The sequence below is a fragment of the Mus musculus genome, chromosome 9 (assembly GCF_000001635.26).
Source record: "Mus musculus strain C57BL/6J chromosome 9, GRCm38.p6 C57BL/6J".
Lineage (NCBI taxonomy): Eukaryota > Metazoa > Chordata > Mammalia > Rodentia > Muridae > Mus > Mus musculus.
In genome coordinates, this window is record NC_000075.6 from 66,104,248 (window position 1) to 66,124,020 (window position 19,773).

Consider the following 19,773-nt stretch of genomic DNA (forward strand, 5'->3'; position numbering starts at 1 on the left):
CAGGCTGCCTTAACAAGATGCTACTTTTCTTGGTCCTCACTTTGCCCTTCTGCTAGGTAAAGGAACTGAATAAGATGTCCATAAACACCCTGCCAGAGCAGCTGGAACTTATGAGCCATCCACTGTAGGCACTGGGTCCTCTGCAAGAGCAGTGGGTGCTCTTAACTGCTGAGTCATCTCCCCTGCTCCTGCTTATGGCTTTTTTTTTATATTATTAATTTTGCATTTCTATGTAAGTGGGCACGACCATGTCATGATACACATGTGGTGGTCAGAAAACAACTTTCAGAGGGGGTTCTATCCTTCAACATGTGAGCTCTGGGGATCGAATCAGGTTGTGAAGCTTGGCTTCAGGTGCCCTCAGAAATCTTCCAAACCCCATTTGAGTTTCTAAAGATTATAGTTATATTTCATGTTTCTGGTCTTTCTTCCTAAAGATTAAAAAAAAAAGAAAGAAAGAAATCTAAGTAAAATGCTTGAGAGCTCTCTCTGACCTCAGAAGCTTAGTTCCAGGAAAGACACTGATGAAGCACTTCACATTTGCTGATTCAGCTCTGTTGAGAGCCACTCCCAAACTAGCCGATCAGGGTTCATGGTAACATCGAAAGAATCCAAAGATACTTACCGATCTTCTCAGGATCGGTGATACCAACTGTCAAATCAAACTGATCCTCCTGTTCTTCCTCCAGCTTTAAAAAGAAAAACCCAGGAGAGATGCTATAAAGAAGGCTAGACACAAGCTAGGCAGTGGCTACACAGAGAAACCCTGTCTTGAAAAATCAAACAAAACAAAACAAGGCTAGACATCACAAATTCAATACTTGTGAATATAATAAAGTCAAGATGTTCTTCTCAGTGCTCACTTCTCTTACACCAGTGAACCAATGCCTACAAGTATAAGTCTTGAACCAGTTCACAGTCATTTCATGTTCATTTCCTGACACCCCTATTTTCACAATAATGAGTAATTAGAGAATTTTAGTTGACGTGGCCTCCTTTGGACTAAACAGGGACTAGGGAGAGGCTGCATTCCTGCACACGGGAGCTCCACAAAGTAAATAGCTTCAGTGACCAATGAAGGCCTTCATGCTGTCCTCGGAACAGACGCTGTCTAACAAGGAGTTCTCATTAGGATTCTGGTTGGGCATTAACCGTATGTGTCCTTCAGGAGCTGTAAATGTTTTCTCGAGGTTCTAACCTAGTAGAACTGCAGACTGGCAGCAAGAAGTCCCAAAGATGCAAAAGCAAGAAGACCAACAGTGTATATTCTCACCTCCTCATAGCTTGGCTGTGGCTTCGGAGAATTTGTGGCTTCTTGCGGAGGATGAGAAGTAAGGGTTTTGCCTGGCATTGTCTTCTGGTTATTCTGTGTGCTGTCCAGGGATAGTTCCACTGTGGCATCTAAAACAGTTGATAGTTTAGAACTCTTGTTTTTACATGAGTCAAAGGAGAAGGCGCTGAAGGGAGGGCTGCTCCAGCACAGGTTTGCTAGAGCAAGCTCTCCCTTTCATTTCAGACACAACTGTTTGGCTACCCTAGGCCAGAGAACCAGGAATCTAGCAAAAATAAACATATCACAGCTAGGATGAGGGTCTTAAAGCCCAAGCCCACAGTGACACACCTACTCCAAAAAGGCCACACCTCCAAATAGTGCCACTCCCTGGGCCAAGCATATGCAAACCATCACAGGAGTGGTCACTCAAAACCTTACAGGAAGCTCATTTATTCTTGTTTGTACAAGAGAGCTCCTCTGGTTGTCTGCTTTATACACGGCATGACAGATCAGGCAAGTATGCATCAGAGGCAGCCTCAGGAAAGATATCCACCAGAAAACGCACAGCAAAACTTGGGGAAGTGGGGTTTGGTACACTTGATGACAGCACAACTATGTAGACAGTTTAGGAACTAGACACAGTGATAGTTTAGCTATGTCCTGACCGAGTAAGATCTCATTTGTAAATGCCGCCAGAATGGGGGAGGGAGCAGCAGACGCAGAAACACTTCTGGTTTTGAAGAGAATACTGGGCCCGAATTTTAAGGAGAAGATGAGGGTGAGCGTGTCCAGAGACATGACTTCTAAAATAGCATTTTGTACCATTTTTAGATATTAAAATTTCTTATGCAAATGTACTTCAAATGTGGAGCAGTAGAGCTAGAAGGTCTAACCCTAACCAGTTCACTGTTTTTTCTTTTTAGTAAAGAAAAATATAAATACTCACTAATGGGCTCTGGCCTGACTGTTCTGTATCAGTTTAGTCTTGGGGATCACAGGGAAAGCTGCTTCCTTTTCTTCCTAGATTTTCCCTGGGGCCCAAGCAGAACCCAGAGACAGTTTTACATTACTGTGCTGACCACTGAGTGTGAATCATTTCTGCAAAAGACACTGCTGAGAGGGCATAAAACCGGAAGCAACACACAGATATGTTAGTTTGTGAGGTCTCTGAAACAAGGAGCCAGCTCCAGTTTGTATAGGAGATTCACTTTATGCAGGTCCAACATAACAGATCAAGCTAGTAAAGAAACAAGCACTATTCATTAAAACTGTTCTTTGGGTGACACTGGGTGTAAGGGGATGAACTTGCAATCCTGGCAGCATTCCTGCCAGGCCCAGAGCACAGACCTAAAGTCTAGTTACTCAGCAAGAGGATTGATAATTCAAGGTCTACCTGAGCAATTTAGTAAAACATTGTATAATAATAATAATAATAATAATAATAATAATAATAATAATAATAATGCTAGTGTCCTGGCTACTTTTTATGTCAACCTGACACAAGTGCAGACATCTAGTAGGAGGGAGCCTGATTGAAAAATGCCTCCATAAGATTGGGGTGAAGGCAGGCCTGTAGGGTATTTCCTTAATTAGTGATTGATGTGAGCCAAATCCACTGTAGATAGGGATATCCTGGGCTCTATAAGAAAAGTGGGATGAGCAAGCCATAAGAAGCAAGCCAGAAAGCAACACCGGTTTATGGCCTCTTCATCAGCTCCTGCATCCAGGTTCCTGGATGATGGTGGACTGTGGTACAGAAGTGTAATCAAAATAAATCCTTTCCTCATATCAATAGAGTGTTTCATCATAGCACTAAAATTCCTAAGCGAGACAGCTGGGGATTTGGGGGGGGGGGCGGTTTAAGGCATTTATTGTAGAAAGGCAGAGAGAAGGAGAAGAGTACAGCAAAGGAAACTTGCCTGATGTATGTGAGGACTTCGGATCAATCCCCTGCACCATGGAAAAAACATTCCTAAGAAGTTAAAGTTGGATAAAGGAATGATAGAGAGTTTGAGATCACCCTGGGCTACATAAATGGACCCTGTCTCATCTGGGCATAGTGTAATCCATACTTCATACTTATTACCTCAGACTTGGGAAACTGAGGCAGAAGGACTGCCATGATTTTGAAGCTATCCTGGGCCACGGAGTAATGAAGGAAAAGGGGAGGGGGAAGAAAGAGAGAGAGAGAGAGAGAGAGAAAGAAAGGAAGAGAGAGAAATCTCAAGAGAACCAAAGGCACTGTCTCAACAAACAAACAAACCCACCAAAACCAAAACAAATAAGCAGAAAAACCAAAAACAACAACCACAACAAAACCAAAACTACGAACCAAAGCTACCATGAGGCCAGCCTGTGCTATACAGTAGAATCTTGTCTCAAACCAAAGGGAGAATACGTAGCTCTGTGGCAGGGTGCTTACTCAGGCATGCCCAAGGGTCCTAGACTCAATCTTCAGAATGAAAAATAGAACTAAAATACCTATGGTTTGCTAGAGGATTAGTAAAAGCCTTTTGAAAAGCTGAGCATTTCCTATAGAAATTGCTATGAGATGTCAAATCTTTAAGTGTGCCTACGGATGAAAATATGGGCTTCTTGTCTTTGTGTTCCTAACAAGAATATGTTTGAAAAGCTTTTGAGATCTAGAGAGACCAATCAGCACTACAGTGACCGTGCTTTAATTGTCCACTCAATATTAGTTGACTGGAAACACCAAGAACGCACTCAAGTTTCACAGTAGACACTCCTTTCCACTGGCAGCCTCTGTTCCTTTCTTAGTAGTGAGGCAGCAAGTGTCTGCCTGTGGCACTGGCAGCAGATGACATAAACCACAATGGCTGTGCTGAGAAAATCTGTAAGACCTACACATTCATAGAGAAAGCCAATCACAGGGGCTACTGTGGCAATAAGATTTCATGCCGTGGAAGGAAAGATCACATACATTTCAAAGGCGCAAACACAGAAAGTGTGCCTTCTTCTCAACGTGCTCGGTAAAGACAATTCATTATTTGTATTTTATCATTTTTCTTTTATCCACTCCTCTCCCTCTAAAAACCATTAACTACCAGAATGCATACATAGTGTGCTTGTTAAGGTTTCAGAGACCAAATGAAGTAGAAAATCTTTTAAATCTTTATATTCTTCAAGCCTCTTTTTTGTTTCTTTCATGTTCACACCACCTGGACATTTTTTCTTTATATTCAAATTTAAAATATCAAGATCTAAATAAACTTTCAATTTTTCTTCTAAGCTCAGATTCATAAAAGATTCATATATATGAACCTCCTCTAGTCTCTCTGTCTCTATCCCTCATGGTTCTAAGGATTGGGCCTGAGGGCCCATGTCTAAATTCTAGCACTTAGGAGGCAGAGACACCGTCACAGGTCTGAGACCAGCCTGGTTCACACAGCAAATTCCAGATTAGCGAAGGGTACATAATAAAATAGTATCTCAGATTAATTAAATAAGACCAAAGTGATAGGATGTACCTGCAATCCCAACTATTCAAGAAGCTGATGCAGGAGGATTGTGAGCTCTAGGCCAAGTTACACAGAAAAACTACACATTTCAAATAAAAGCCTAGAGCTACTGCAATGGCCAATAACCTTATACTTTTGTGAGTTCCTGTGATAGAGTATTTCTGTAATTCCCCTGACCACAATTCTAATACTTAATACTTTAACTCATATTATAAAATTTAGATTTTTGTCTGTTTGATTAGGGGGTTTTGTTGTAGGGTTTTTTTGTGGTTTTTTGAGACAAGGTCTCACTCATTTAGCCTGTGCTAGCCTTGTACTTGCTAGGTAGCCAAGGGTGATGACCTTAGACTCCTCATCTTCCTGTCTTTACCTCCCAAATGCTGGTATTACAGACAGACTCTATTGTGCCAGGCTTAGACTTTCTAAATTATGCATATGTATGGTGGTTTCTAATTTAATAACTCATAACTTAATAAAGATGAATAGAAGGTGCCTAAATTCCCGAGTCTCTACTTGCCTGCAAAGAGATCCTGTGGCTCTTGGTCTTGGTCCTCATGGATCCCATTCTCTTTGGAACCATTTTTGATAGGAAAAAGGGATGTGGTTTTCTTTGGAGACTGGGGCTTAGTCTGAAAACAAAAAGATACTTTGAACAAAATGGAAATGGTAAAAACAAGCTCAGCCTACTTAGAAAGGGACCATGGTGTCCCTTCGCTCCCACAGGTGTTTAGAAGACTAGGGAGTTAGCTGGCTCAGCAAGCAGCAAATCATTGCTAGAATGAGGAATGCTGCTGCTGCTCTGGTGACCACAGGGCTAAGTTCACATGTTGCAGGTCAATTTGTATAACCAACATCTTGCTGGAATATGAAATACTAAACCAACATAGGTACAGATACACACAGATAATTTCTTTTTCTTTTCTTTTTTTTTTTTTTTGTTGTTTTGTTTTTTGAGACAGGGTTTCTCTGTGTAGTCCTGGCTGTCCTGGATCTCACTCTGTAGACCAGGTTGGCCTGGAACTCAGAAATCCGCCTGCCTCTGCCTCCCGAGTGCTGGGATTAAAGGCGTGCGCCACCACCCAGGGAGGAATAGATTCTTTAGGATTTTTAAAAAGGAAATTGTAACAGGGCCTTTCATATTGCTTTGGTTTCCCTGTAGTCCCCTCGTTCTGGTGCCTACTGAGTTTGAGCTCCCCGAGTTTTCCCTCTGAGGAGGGCTGCTGCCAGTGGGAAAGAAGTTAAAAGAGCTCAGGTGGCTTCTGAGCTCGCCTCGACTGAGAGTGAGGGAAGGAAGCAGTCGGTTGGTCAGTAGGTCCATAGGTCGGTAGGTCTGTAAGTCTGTTTGGTTGTGTAGGAAGGAGGCCAGCGGTTGGAGGCAGGAAGTGCTAGTTTTGTTTTCATTCTGTTTCTTTGTCTTTTGATAATTGTTCTTTACAATTGGGAGCAGCTACAGGAGGGGCCACGGTATCTGACAGATTAGTATAATGCCTGACATCTACCACTGAACTTCATTAGCACAGAACAGCCCAGGAAAGGCATGATTTGCTAATACAAACCAAATGCAGCTGAAATTTTCTTTCCTTGAAAAGGGAGGCTCAATATAGTGAGGAAACTGTGTGCATGAGAAACTCAGAGAGATCCCAAAAGATGTCATTTCACTTTGTTCTGGGTCCTAAAAGGCCTGTTCAAGGAACAAACACCCTCAGATTTGTTAAGGGAATGTTTTAGAAAAAGTTCCTTACATCAGGTCTTTTAACTGCCCTCGCCTTGGGGTCTGACTTCAAAGCCCTGCAGCAGCATAAACTGGCTTTCTGTAGATGCATGCGGCACAATTCTGCTTTGTTCACTCTGGTACCGGCCTGGGGAGCTGCCCTACTCTTTTTTGTGACTCTAAGCTGAGCTTTTAATAAAGGCCGAGGGCTGACTGCTTTTTCACTATGTGCCTATTAGACCAAGCGTGACTGGACTTATTCTCCAGCCTACCGTAGAGGGTGGTTAAAATTTTTGTCCATGTAAGTTGCAGATTGAAAACAACTGTACTTATAAGCAGCACTAGACAGAAAGTGTCTCCCTGTGTCTATCAGATGAGTTAGGATGTCTAAGCTTCAGTTAATAGTTTAGCCAACACGGCAAAGGAAGCCTGGGATTAGAGCTTGACTTCTGAACTCCAATGTGATGTCACTAGAATATGCCCTGTCAGCACTTGAAGTAAAAAGGCATCGGGCTGGGCATTGTGGCACACACCTTGAATCCCAGCACTTGAAAGGCAGAGGCAGGTGGATGGATCCCTGAGTTCAAGGCCAGCCTGATCTGGCAACACATATACACACACACACACACACACACACACTCTTATCCCAGCACTTGAGAGGCAGAGGCAGGCGGATTTCTGAGTTCCAGGCCAGCCTGGTCTACAAAGTGAGTTTCAGGACAGCCAGGGCTATATATACAGAGAAACCCTGTCTCGAAAAACAAAACAAAAACAAAAACAGATTCTATTACTGTGCTATGTAGATGAATAAACCCACTCTCCACTTCTGATCTACCACCTGATCTTGGAAGGCTTGAAATTAAGACTGTTCTATGAAGCAGCATTAGAACGGCAGTTTGTCATCGCTCTACTAATCAAGCCATGGATCCAGATGAAAAAGCTACTTAGAGACAACCAGAGATCTGTTCCCTGCCCCTCTCCCTCTGCCCAGCATGGCTGGCCCGGACCAAAGCTTGGTGGGAACTGTGATTGAAACAAGATCTGCGCTGTTAGTGAACTAAATAACAAGTACCCTCGAGACTAGAGAAATGCTCTCACAAATTCCCTGGGGCTCGCACTCATGGCTGAACTCAGGACAACTGAACAAAGTCCAGTGCTATACTACTACTCTAATGTTTGTAGCTCTTGTAACAGTCAGTATGTTTATAAGTACATTTATATTACATTTATAAACAAATCTTTTTCAGGGCTGGGGAGATGGTTCAGTGGGCAAAGTGCTGATCACACAGGCCTGAGGGCTCAACTTCAGATTCTCAACACACACTTAAAAGGCTAAGGACAGTGAGGATCAGGCAGAGACAGGAGGATCCTGGGAGCTTACTGGCCAGCCAGCCAGTCTAGTCAATTTCTCCCTCTCTTCCTCTCTGTCTCCCTGTCTCCCTCTCTCTCTCTCTCTCTCTCCCACACACACACACACACACACACACACACACACACACACAGACACACACACATGAGGAGAGCCTACTGCACAGGTCATCTTCCTGGCATACCAATGCTCTCAAGTTTAACTTACAACCAAGAATGAAAAAAATGAACAAATTGAACAAAGTCACTAAAAAAAAAGAAAGAAAAGAATAAAGAAAAACACAAACCTTTGGGTCTTACTAAGTAGCCCAGGCTGTCCTCAAACTCACAGCACCGGCTACTATCTCCCAAGTTTTAAGGTTAAATGTGCATGCCACCAAACTGGGCCAGAACCACTTTTAAGAAAAGAAGGAGGCAGCCGGGCATGGTGGCGCATGCCTTTAATCCCAGCATTTAGGAGGCAGAGGCAGGTGGATCTCTGAGTTCGAGGCCAGCCTGGTCTACAAAGTGAGTTCCAGGATAGCCAGGGCTACACAGAGAAACTCTGTCTCGAAAAACAAAAACAACAACAACAACAACAAAAAGAAGGAAGGAAGGAAGGAAGGAAGGAAGGAAGGAAGGAAGGAAAGAAAAGAAAAGAAAAGAAAAGAAAAGAAAAGAAAAGAAAAGAAAAGAAAAGAAAAGAAAAGAGGCCATACATTTGCATGGTCTCCACAGCGTGCTGGTGTGGTGGAGGGAACAAGGTGAGAGAGGTCTACTATCGCTTGCCTTCAAAACAGACCCTGCCCAGGCATGGCAACAGTTCCCGTATGTCATATCTAAAGTTAGGAGCTAATTCAAACACTTTAACATCTTTTTTATTTTTACTTGTGTGTGTGTGTGTGTGTGTGTGTGTGTGTGTGTGTATGTGTATGCGTTGGTATGTGCTTGTGAGTGTAGTTTCTGTGGAGGCCAGAGGGAGGCATCAGATTCCCTGGAGCTGGGACTGCCCACAAGGATTCCAGGAATCAAATTCAAGTCCTCTGCAAGAGCAATATCTGCTCTTAATCTGTGGGCTCTCTCACCAACCTCCAAATGCTAACTTTTAATTTGTGTAAAACTTTGATTTGGGCTGGAGAGATGGCTTAGCGGTTAGGAGCACTGACTGCTCTTCCAAAGGTTCTGAGTTCAAATCCCAGCAACTATCCATAATGAGATCTGACACCTTCTTCTGATGTGTTTGAAGACAGTTACAGTGCACTTATTTATAATAATAAAAAAAAGGTTGATTGGACTGAGCAGAGTCCTAAATTTAATTCCCAGCAACCAGATGATAGCTCACAACCATCAGTACAGCTACAGTGTACTCATATACATAAAATAAATAAATAAATCTTTTTTTTTTAAAACCTTTGTTTTAAGAAAGCTAGTTTTGGATAGGTAAAATTCTAGGATGAAGGGAGAGACACATATTACACTGAATAGCACAATACTAATGCTTTATATTTATAAATCATCCTTTTAAGATTTTAGTAGCCGGGCGTGGTGGCGCACGCCTTTAATCCCAGCACTTGGGAGGCAGAGGCAGGTGGATTTCTGAGTTCGAGGCCAGCCTGGTCTACAAAGTGAGCTCCAGGACAGCCAGGGCTATACAGAGAAACCCTGTCTCGGAAAAAAAAAAAAAAAAAAAAAAAAAAGATTTTAGTAAGCAGGCATGGTATACATCTCTGTAATCCAGTGGTTCCTAACCTTCTAATACTTCGACCCTTTAATACAGTTCCTCATATTGTGGTGATCCCCAACCATAAACTATTTTCTACTGTTGTTACTTCATAACTGTAATGTTTCTGTTTTGAATTGTAATGTAAACACCTGATATGTAACCCCTGTGAAAGGACTGTCTGATTCCCAAAGGGGTGGTGACTTACAGGCTGAGAGCTGCTGCTGCTGCTGTAACCCCAGCACTCAGAGGGCTAAGGCAGGAGGACAGCAAGTTCAAGTCCAGACTCAACTACTTGGAAAAACCCTGTTTCAAAAAGATTCCAGCTCCTTACAAAAGATTCCAGCTCCTTGACAATGAGTTACAGCTGCCCAACCCTTCAGAAGAGGAAGCGTCTCTGGGTGATGGGTGAGAATAGTAGTTGTAGTAAATTAAGCCGAGGAAACCATCTATCCTGCCATCTCCCTTTGCCCCTTTTCTAAGAGAGCAATGTTCTCTTTTGTTAGCAGATAGAGTTCCTAGCTAGGATATCCAATACCTGCTTACTCCTTTTGGCTGCTAGCAGGGGGTTTCACTGATAAACCTGTCTAGAAGCTCCTGCTTCTTACAATAAGAGCAGGGAAATGGGCCAATGCTAATCTTAGAGAGGAACTAAGATCTTGCAGAAGAGGGCACTTTGGTTTAGAGCAAATGGGTATTTCTTAACACGTATCAGCCTCAGACTCTCAGGCACAGGCCACGAGCCTGCTTCCCTTGGCTTAGAGAGTGGGTGTGGGCACCTCAGAGCTGATGTGGCCAGTCTGGACTGAAAACCACTACTGGGATTCCGGGCAACTTCCTATGAGGTTATCAGTTGTGATTCTTCCTCTTGTTGCTTAACTTCTCTTTGCTCTGCATAGGACCTATGAATTACATTTAAGAGACCTTAAAAGCCTGTGTCAAAAACTCCCAACCTGGGCTAGAAAGATGGCTCAGCAGATAAAGGTGTCTACCACTAAGCCTGAGGACATGAGTTCAATCCCTGAAATTTACACGGTGGAGAGAGAGGTTTGACTCCTGACAGCTGTCCCCTGACCTCCACATGTGGGCAGTGGAAATGCATATGCATGTGTGCGCGCATGTACTCGCATGCACACACACATAAATAAATATGATAAATTTAGGTTACTGCATAAAAAACCAACCACCATTGTACTTATAGACCCAACCCAATTCACTGCTAAGGTAACACTGCCCATGGAGCTAGAGTACTTATTTTTTTTTAAAGATAAAATGAACATAATTGAGTAAGGCTTAAGGAACTAAGGAACTATGCCTTCACTCTGCTCTAACATGGCAAGAACAGCCAGGAATACGCCAATGCCAGGGCCACACCCACATAACAGCCAGTGGAGTCGTCCTTACCACAAAATGCTGCTCCCCTTGCCAACTTTACTATGGAAAAGTAAATGAGGTTGTATCAGTGTATTATTGCTAGTAACAACAAACTACCACACATTCAACAGTTTAACAGTGCAAACTTGTCATTCTTTATCCCTATCAGAGTCCATATAGAGAGCACCAGGCAAAAATCAAGATGCCAGTGGGGCTGCCTTCCTTTCTGAAGGTGTTAGGGGCAAATATCTGTAGATGACTCCTCCCCCAGAATCATGTTCAACAGTGGCTGACACCTGTGCTTGGGAAAATGAACACTTTGTGTCCGCTGGCATTTTGGTGCATCTACAAACTGGGTAAATAACTAGACAGTTAATATAAATGTTTCTCTCACAGCTTTAGCAGCCGCTATTCCCCACAGAATTGGGCCTCACGAGCCACAGAATTCTTTTTATATATATATATTTGGAAGAGCAGTCGGTGCTCTTAACCGCTGAGCCATTTCACCAGCCCGAGCCACAGAATTCTAAGGGCGAATATATATGAACTTGGATAGGAATAAAGTCACAATTTTATTTTCCCTAATCTCTGGCCAAAATGTACCATTTTCTTTGCTCATAAAGAAAGGCATAATTGGGGCTGGAGAACTGGCTCAGTGGTTAAGAGCACCGACTGCTCTTCTGAAGGTCCTGAGTTCAAATCCCAGCAACCACATGGTGGATTATAACCATCCATAATGCGATCTGATGCTCTCTTCTGGTGTGTCTAAAGACAGCTACCGTGTACTAACATATAATAATAAATAAAGATTTAAAAAAAAAGAAAGGCATAATTACAACAACAGTAGTTGAAACAATAACTAAAACACACTAAATGTTTTTTGTTTTGTTTTGAAGTACAAGGAATAGAATTCAGAATCTTACCTATATTGGGCAAGCACTTCACCAGTGAGCCTCCCACCCCCACCCCCACCCCCACCCCCATCCCCACCCCCACCCCCAATCCAATAGTAGGTTTTTGGTTTTTTGTTTTTCAAAACAGGGTTTCTCTGTAGCCCTGGCTGTCCTGGAACTCAGAAATCCACCTGCCTCTGCCTCTCAAGTGCTGGGATTAAAGGCATGTGCCACCACTGCCCAGCTAACAGTAGGTATTTTTGTATGATGTAATTGCTATAGATCCTGAAGTATCATTTGTGCTTGTCTTTATTTAAAAATTATGGTAATTAACTAGATTTCTAGATTTTATTATTTAAATAATCAAAACGAATATGCTAAGCTAGGTATGGTGTTTCGTGCTTACCAGCTCAGTATTTGAGAGGCTGAGGGAGGAGGACTGTCCTAAATTCAAGACCACCTTGAGCTGTATAGTGAAAGCCTGTTTCAAAACACAAAGTAGTACATGTTATTAATATAAATGGTTTCCTTTGTGAGCTATGTATTTTATATGTTCAAGTATTTTGTTTTGAGAATGGGTCTACACGATGAGCCCAAAACACACACACAAAGGAGAAGGACTTCTGAAGTAGAGAGGAGAAGAACAAAGGAAAAGGCCTTCTGGAAGGGTGGAGAGAGGAGCCTGAAGTTGGCCATTTTGCTAGTTAAGGAAGATCACGAACAGGGCCACTGGAGATCTCAGAGTACAAAGGCTGCTGTGGTCAGCTAACACAGAGCTGCAAACATTCAGCTCCACTCTGGCTGTAATTCCTTTTCCTCACTTCAAACCAATCACCACTGGGTCAGGACGACGACGACAGGAGGATCAGACACTAAAGGGTGGATTAGCTTCTCCACGAAAAAGCAAACCCAGATCAGACCTGTCTTGGAGTGAGAGAAGGAGCCCCGGCTCCATCTGACTAAACCAAGCCTGAGCCAGAAACAGTTGAGCAACAGCTGAGCTCTCTTCCGGGGATGAGGCACTTGTGGCTACTCTCTGCAGCAGCTACCCATGATTTATTCATGCCAAAAGTGACTTTACAGTGCTGAGAAGCTCTTAGGACCCAGGGAGGAGAATCAGTGTTCTTTTTCCTCTGCTCTGCTCCCAGCCTTACCAACTGCCAACAACAGCCAAGTCATGGGAGCTGACCCGACGCTGAGGACACAGAAAGGCTGAAGCCCCCTCAGAGACTACAAGTCTGGCCTCAGCCTTTGTTATTGCTCACATGCTCCACAGGCCAATTCTAAATAAAATTTAGGTTGAGTTATTAGTCATCTGGAAAAGTCTTCTCTCTTTCCCCACAAGTACTTTCTAACTACTTCCTCTATAATGCTGAAAATCAGGTAAAGTGCAGAACCATCTAATGACATATATAAGATAATTCTGTCTGTCTGTCCGTCCATCTGTCCGTTTATCTAACTATCTATCTATCTAATCTACTTTTTTTTAAAGACTGGGTTTCTTTGTGGAACAGCCCTTGCTCTCCTAGAACTCACTCTGTAGAACAGGCTGTCCTCGAACTCACACAGACCCCACCTGCCTCTGCCGCCTGAGTGCTGGGATTAAAAGTGCAAGCCATGCTCAGCAACCTATGAAGTCTTTATACTTCAGAAAAACATGACTGTTCATTATTTGTGCTGATCACTAAGATGAAGGTTTGATAGTATTGCACATTGCTGCCATCAACTAAAGTTTTATCAGAATGTGGAATTTCAACTTCTGAACCTTAACATTTATTATTATTATTATTTGAGACAGGGTTTCTTTAAGTAGCCCTAGCTTTCCTGGTCACTCTGTAGACCATTAGTTCTCAACCTATGAGTTGTGACCCCTTTGGGTTTTGAATGGCCCTTTCTCGGGGGTCACATATCAGATATCCTGCATGTCAGATATTTATGATTCATCACAGTAGCAAAATTACAGTTGTGAAGTAGCAATGAATAATTTTATGGTTGGGGATCACCGCCACAGGAGGAACTCTGTTAAACAGACTGAAGCTTGGCAAGACTGAGAAGCACTGCCCTAGAGCAGACTGGCTTTTAATTTAAGAGACCCTTCTGCTTCTGCCTTCTTAGTGCGAGAACTAAGGGCCACGCCCAGCCACCAACGCCTGAACTTCAAACCAGGTTTAACCACATGTTTTGAAGCACAATGTGTTCCCACAAGAAGCCAAGGCAGACCAGAAACCCTTCTTTTGCCTTAGGAAACAGAGTCCTGCATAGCCCTGCTGGCCTTGAGCGTCCCCTCCTTCTATCTCCACCCTTAGAGTACTACTGCACCCAGCTTTACAGAGAAACTTACCTTAACTATTTACTATAGTGAGTTCTAGGTGGTTAAACTATTAACTAAACAAAACAATGCACCTATCCAGGAATCCTCATTGCAGGGTGTGGCGGTGCTCGCCTTCAATCCCAGCCCTAGGATGCCAGACATGCAATCTCTGTGAGTTAGAAGCCAGCCTGGTCTGTGGAGCAAGTGGCAAGGCAAGGATCTTATCTTAAAAAATAAAAGGATTCAGAATCAGAAATCCTGCTAAACTAAAGATGAGGGTTGGAGGTATGGTTCAGCAAATGAGGGCACTAGCCACACAAAGCTGACAGACCCAAGTCTGATCCCCTGAATCACATGCTAGAAGTAAATTGACTTGAAAGTTGTCCTCTGACAACTGCCCCCATGCCACCCCACCCCCCATCATCACCAACATTTTTTAAAAAGGCCAAAGTAGGGTTTGTGTCAAGAAATTTACTGGAGGGCTGGAGAGATAGCTCAGCTGGTAAAGTGCCTACCACTCAAACATGAGGACCTGAGTTCAATCCCCAGCAGCCACATAAAAACCAGGAATGAAGTGAACCTCCCACTACACACATACGTGTACCCTCCAAAACATATATACACCTGGAAAATAAATAACTTCCTTTAAAGAAAAAAAGAAATTTACGAAAGGGGCTAAGGAGATAGTGAACCAGTAAGATGCCGACCGTGTAAGCATAAGGACCCGAGTTTCAGCCCCAGTTCCCATCTAAAAAGCTGGGCATGGTGGCACACTAGCGTTCCCAGTGCTGGGAAGGCAGGGCTACTGGCTAAATCAGTCTAGTCTAATCAGCAAGTCCCAGGGCCCAGGGAGAAACTGTTTCAAAACACAAGATGCATGACTCCTGAGGAACAATGCATAACTAGACCTCTGGACACACAGGTATGCATACACACACACACACACACACACACACACACACACACACACACGCATACACACAAGCCCATCCATCCCACATGAACTTACACATATATACTCACAAATTTACTGAAGACAGGCTAAACATGGGGAATACCCATGTGCATGCTTTACAGAATACAGAATTAAAACACTGACAGGGAAACTCATGTTTTTTTTCTTTTCTTTTTTGTTTGTTTGTTTGTTTTTGTAAAATAAAATTTCCAAATTCTGTCCAGATTGAAAGAATTTATTCCATATGCACTCAAGGTTGAAAAAGAGCTGAGCTGGGATTGTAAAATGATATAAATATAGAGGTTCTTCAAAAAAAGATTAAAAATAGTGTCACCATATGATGCAGCAATCTCACTACTAGGAATAGATCTAAAAGAAGCCAAAGAGGAACGGTATGTTTGCACACTCTTGTTCAAAAGCACATTTCATAATAGCCAAAATGTAATCCCAGTGTCTAATGGCATATGAATGGATAAAAAGATAAGATACAGGATGGGATATTATTCATCCGAAAGAAAGTACTGATATTCACCACAAGGATGAACCTTGAGGATATTATGCTTAGCAAAATAAGCCTGCACAAAAAGACACATACTGACAGTATCTGTTCCATGCCTGTAATCTCAGCACTCAGGTTACAGCAGGAAGATGTGTGACTGAGGATGCCCTGACCTTCATAGATCCTAGGGTTCCCTGAACTTCATAGATCCTATCTCAAAAACAAAACAAAACAAAACAAAAACCAAACCAAACTGCTAGGATTACACTTGTATGAGGTATATACAACGGTCACAATCCGAGGTAGGGGCAGAAGGATCAGGAGTTCAAGACCATCCTCAGCTGTAGACCAAGAGGTCAGACTGGGCCACATGGGGCCTTGTCTCAGGAATAAAGTAACAGTGAGTTCATAAAAACTGTTACTCATAGAAACTGTCACAGTAACACATGACTGTAGTCACAGTTATTGAGGAGGCTGAGGCAGAAGGATCAGCCTGATAAGATGAGCCTACATACAGGCAGTGGAGGCGCACGCCTTTAAACCCAGAACTTGGGAGGCAGAGGTAGGCGGATTTCTGAGTTTGAGGCCAGCCTGGTCTACAAAGTGAATTCCAGGACAGCCAGGGCTATACAGAGAAACCCCATCTTGAAACCCACCCTGTCTGCAAAATTTAAATTACACTAGTGTGTGTGTGTGCACTGTAGCACATATGTGGAGGAAATCAGAGGGTAACTTTCAGGATTAAGTTCTCTCTTGGGTGCCTAGACTCAAACTCAGGTGGTCAGGGTCATCAGCAAGCACCTTTACCTTGCTGGTCTACTATCTAAGACTTTTAAACATTTACATTTATAACATTATATTATACTCTCTTGTTAATTTTAAATATCCGAAGGCATATATAAATAAGTCTTTTGTTGTTTTTGTTTTAAGACAGGGTCTGCAATATAACAGCCTGGCCTTGAACTTGTGACCTTTTGCCTCAGCCTCCCAAGGGCTGGGACTACAGGCATTCAGCATTTGCACATGGCTCTGTAAGTAATATTAGACTAATCAAAGACAAATTGTTCAGCATGACTTTTCTAGTCTCTTGCCTTTCCTTCTTTATCACATGCTATTTTCCCAGACCTTTCTCTAGTCAATAGGGTTTAGTTCACAAGAGAGTAATGAGAAAAAAAGTCCTAATTGGCTTGACATAAAACCAAATAAAGACACTGATATTTGACGTTTGGCCAAAATCTAAGCCAATGACTTCATTTCTCTATATTTTTTCCCTTCCTTTCAGCATAAGAAAAGCTACCATAGTTTCTCCCTTTTTATTTGAAAGAGAAATCTCCTGTGGTTCTGGCAGGCTGCTGAACCGATGAGCAGATAAGACTGGAGGACAAAGGGGCCAGCTTCTGTTGTGAGCCCTTTCCTTACAGTAAGCAGACCAGTGCAGTCATGTGTGGCGTAAAAACCTGCATGCACTTTTCCATCTTCTGAACATAACATTGGGAATTTAAAATGCCAATGGCTCTAATCCAGTGCCTTGTTTTACTGAGAGATCAACCCTATTCTAGAAGAAAGCTTCAACTAAATATCAGGATTCAAGTCTATGTCAAAGATTTGGATTCAGGCTTTTCATTAATGATTTCTGATTTGTTTTAGAATTCTTTTGATTTCAGGGTCTCCTACTCTACTGAATGGCATGTATATTTTGAGATGTTCCTCATGGGCCTATCTTTTTATTACAAATCCCATTTTTATTACTGTAGTGACATGGCTTCTTGGCTGTAGAAAAGAGCAGATGGGATGATTAACAGCAGCAGCTGTCCAGAACATTACATGCATACCATGAATTAGTTCTAAATGCTACATGCCCCAGCTTCCTAATACTGTAATGCCTATTTCTTTGTTTCTAAAATGTTAACAAATCACAATAGAAAGGTTAGGTTAGGCTGGGATGTAGCCCAATGGTACAACAGTAGAATAAAATGCTTCAGATGCCTGGTCTCAAGCCCTTCTCTTCTCTTTCTTTCTTTCTTTCTTTTTTTTTCTTTCTTTCTTTCTTTCTTTCTTTCTCTTTTTCTCTCTCTCTCCCTCTCTCTCTCACACACACACACAATCACACACCAACTTAAAACAATAGGAAGCCACTGAAGCCATCAGTTGATGACTTTTAGCTGATCAAGTCAATCTTATTAATTAGCTTTGTTTTCTAACTCATTCAGTTTTGTAGGTTTTTTTTTGTTTGCTTGTTTTGTTTTTTTGTTTTTTGTTTTTTCTAAACAGGGTTTCTCTGTATAGCCTTGGCAGTCCTGGAGCTCACTTTGTAGATCAGGCTGGCCTCGAACTCAGAAATCCGCCTGCCTCTGCCTCCCTAGTGCTGGGATTAAAGGCGTGCGCCACCATGCCCGGCTCAGTTTTGTAGTTTTGACTGCTGAAACCCTTATCAACAAAAACAGCCCAAGCTCTCTAAAATAGTTTAGTTTTTTTATTGTGTAGAAACAACTGTTCCAAGTATTTCACATCCTAACTTAACCTTCATAAAACCAGTAGTAAACACAGCACCTCTCTGTTGACAGGAGTGAGTGTGTGAGTGTGTGTGTGTGTGTGTGTGTGTGTGTGTGTGTGATTCTACCATATCTCTCTTACTCTGCCCATTCATCAAGATCTCCGAATCCCCACTGATTTCGTTTCCTAAGACAACGTCCCATGAAGTCCAGTGTGGTGTCTTGATCCTTCTGCCTCAGTCTTTCAGATGTTGGGATTTACCACACCAAGAAACTTTTCTTTCTGTCAGGAAATTTAGCTAACAGAATACTTTGTCCAAGAATAAGCTAGCAAAACTGAGCTTGGTGGGACATGCTCATCCTACCATTCGGAGGTGTAGGCAGGAGGATTGATTGGGAGTTCAACACTTTGGCTATGTGAGAACCTATCTCAAATGATAACAAAACAAAAACCAAAGTTAAAATAAGCAAGCAGACTGCCTAGATTAGCATCAGACTTTACAACCTACTCTGTAATCTTCGGTGTACCCAGGCTGAACCTGAACTTTCAACAGAGCCCCTGCCTCAGGTCCAGAGTAGCTGAGATTATAGGTTTGAGCCAATAGGCCCAACTTAATTTCTTAATTTTTCAGTGTTTTTCTTTCATTTTAACTGTGTAGAAGTCTAAATTCTTTGTCTCATAACTAAAGCATCTGTTAAAAATATAATTTATAACTAATGGTTGCTTAATAAAATCGCTTAGTGAAGCCTTGGTTTCTTGAAGAGTAGTATTCTGGGTCAAATCTAAAGATATCTAGCTACTGAGGACATAGTTCAGTGGTAGAATGTATAACTAGCATTTGCAACAAGCTGGGTTTGACCTCAGCACCTGCTTTCTGTGGTAGAGCAAAGTAATTCTGACTATCCTTCCCTCATTTTTTGGGAAGAAGACAAGAGATTTTTACAGTCTTAAGAAGTATCAAGCCTCCATCACTAACTGGATGAGGTCAGTAAAACCACAGTCTCGTGCTTTTTACTAAGAACTCTGGACAACAGCTCCTCCCTGCCAGTTTCAATTTTCAGGTATTTCACCCATCATCTCAGAAGTTACTAACAGTAGCTGTTCTCCATGATTTATGAGAGTAACTATATAAAGATACTTAAACAGAAATAAAGACTCCATTATCGGCAAGTTACTCTTTCTCAGAGTAGCAGACATCATTAGACAATCTGCTGTCATTAGCACCAGCAACCACTTTATGATTATAGCCTTCAATTTCTCAACATAGTAAAATTTTAACTACGGCCATGTTAAAAAAAACAAAAACAAAAAACCCTCCAAAATCTAAATTTTTTCTAATGTAAGGGGCACCTCCAAGTTTTCAGACACATGCTATATACAGAATTTAAAGTTATTTAACTCAGTCTGATACTGATTAGCTACTCTGAAGAGAAACAATAACCAAGAAAGGAAGATAACTGCATAGACTCGGTACTGAAGACGTTTCTAAGCTGGAACTAACTGTACCGAGTGGTATGAGTCAGTGTTCTCATAAAACAGCCCAAAACATCTCTCCTGGTGCTGTTAACCCATGACATTCCACACGGAAAGACAAGGAGGTTTTGGTTGTTTTGCCAGCAGCTAGCTCTCATTTGAAACCTAGATATTTATTATGGGAGACAGTTTTTCCCTTCACATTTACAGATCTGTTTCCAAGCACTTTAATGCATCCTTTTAAC

The 19,773-nt window shown here is 42.2% G+C and overlaps 1 protein-coding gene across 1 annotated transcript in view; it reads right to left on the reverse strand.

Moving 5' to 3' along the window:
* Snx1 (sorting nexin 1) overlaps nucleotides 1-19,773 on the reverse strand; it is a 36,760-nt gene that overhangs the window by 16,121 nt on the left and 866 nt on the right. The window contains exons 2-4 of the mRNA NM_019727.2: nucleotides 5,270-5,381; nucleotides 1,274-1,401; nucleotides 626-689 (exon numbers count right to left, since the gene is read on the reverse strand). Coding sequence (NP_062701.2) covers nucleotides 626-689; nucleotides 1,274-1,401; nucleotides 5,270-5,381 — 304 coding nt within the window. The remainder of the gene's footprint in view (nucleotides 1-625; nucleotides 690-1,273; nucleotides 1,402-5,269; nucleotides 5,382-19,773) is intronic.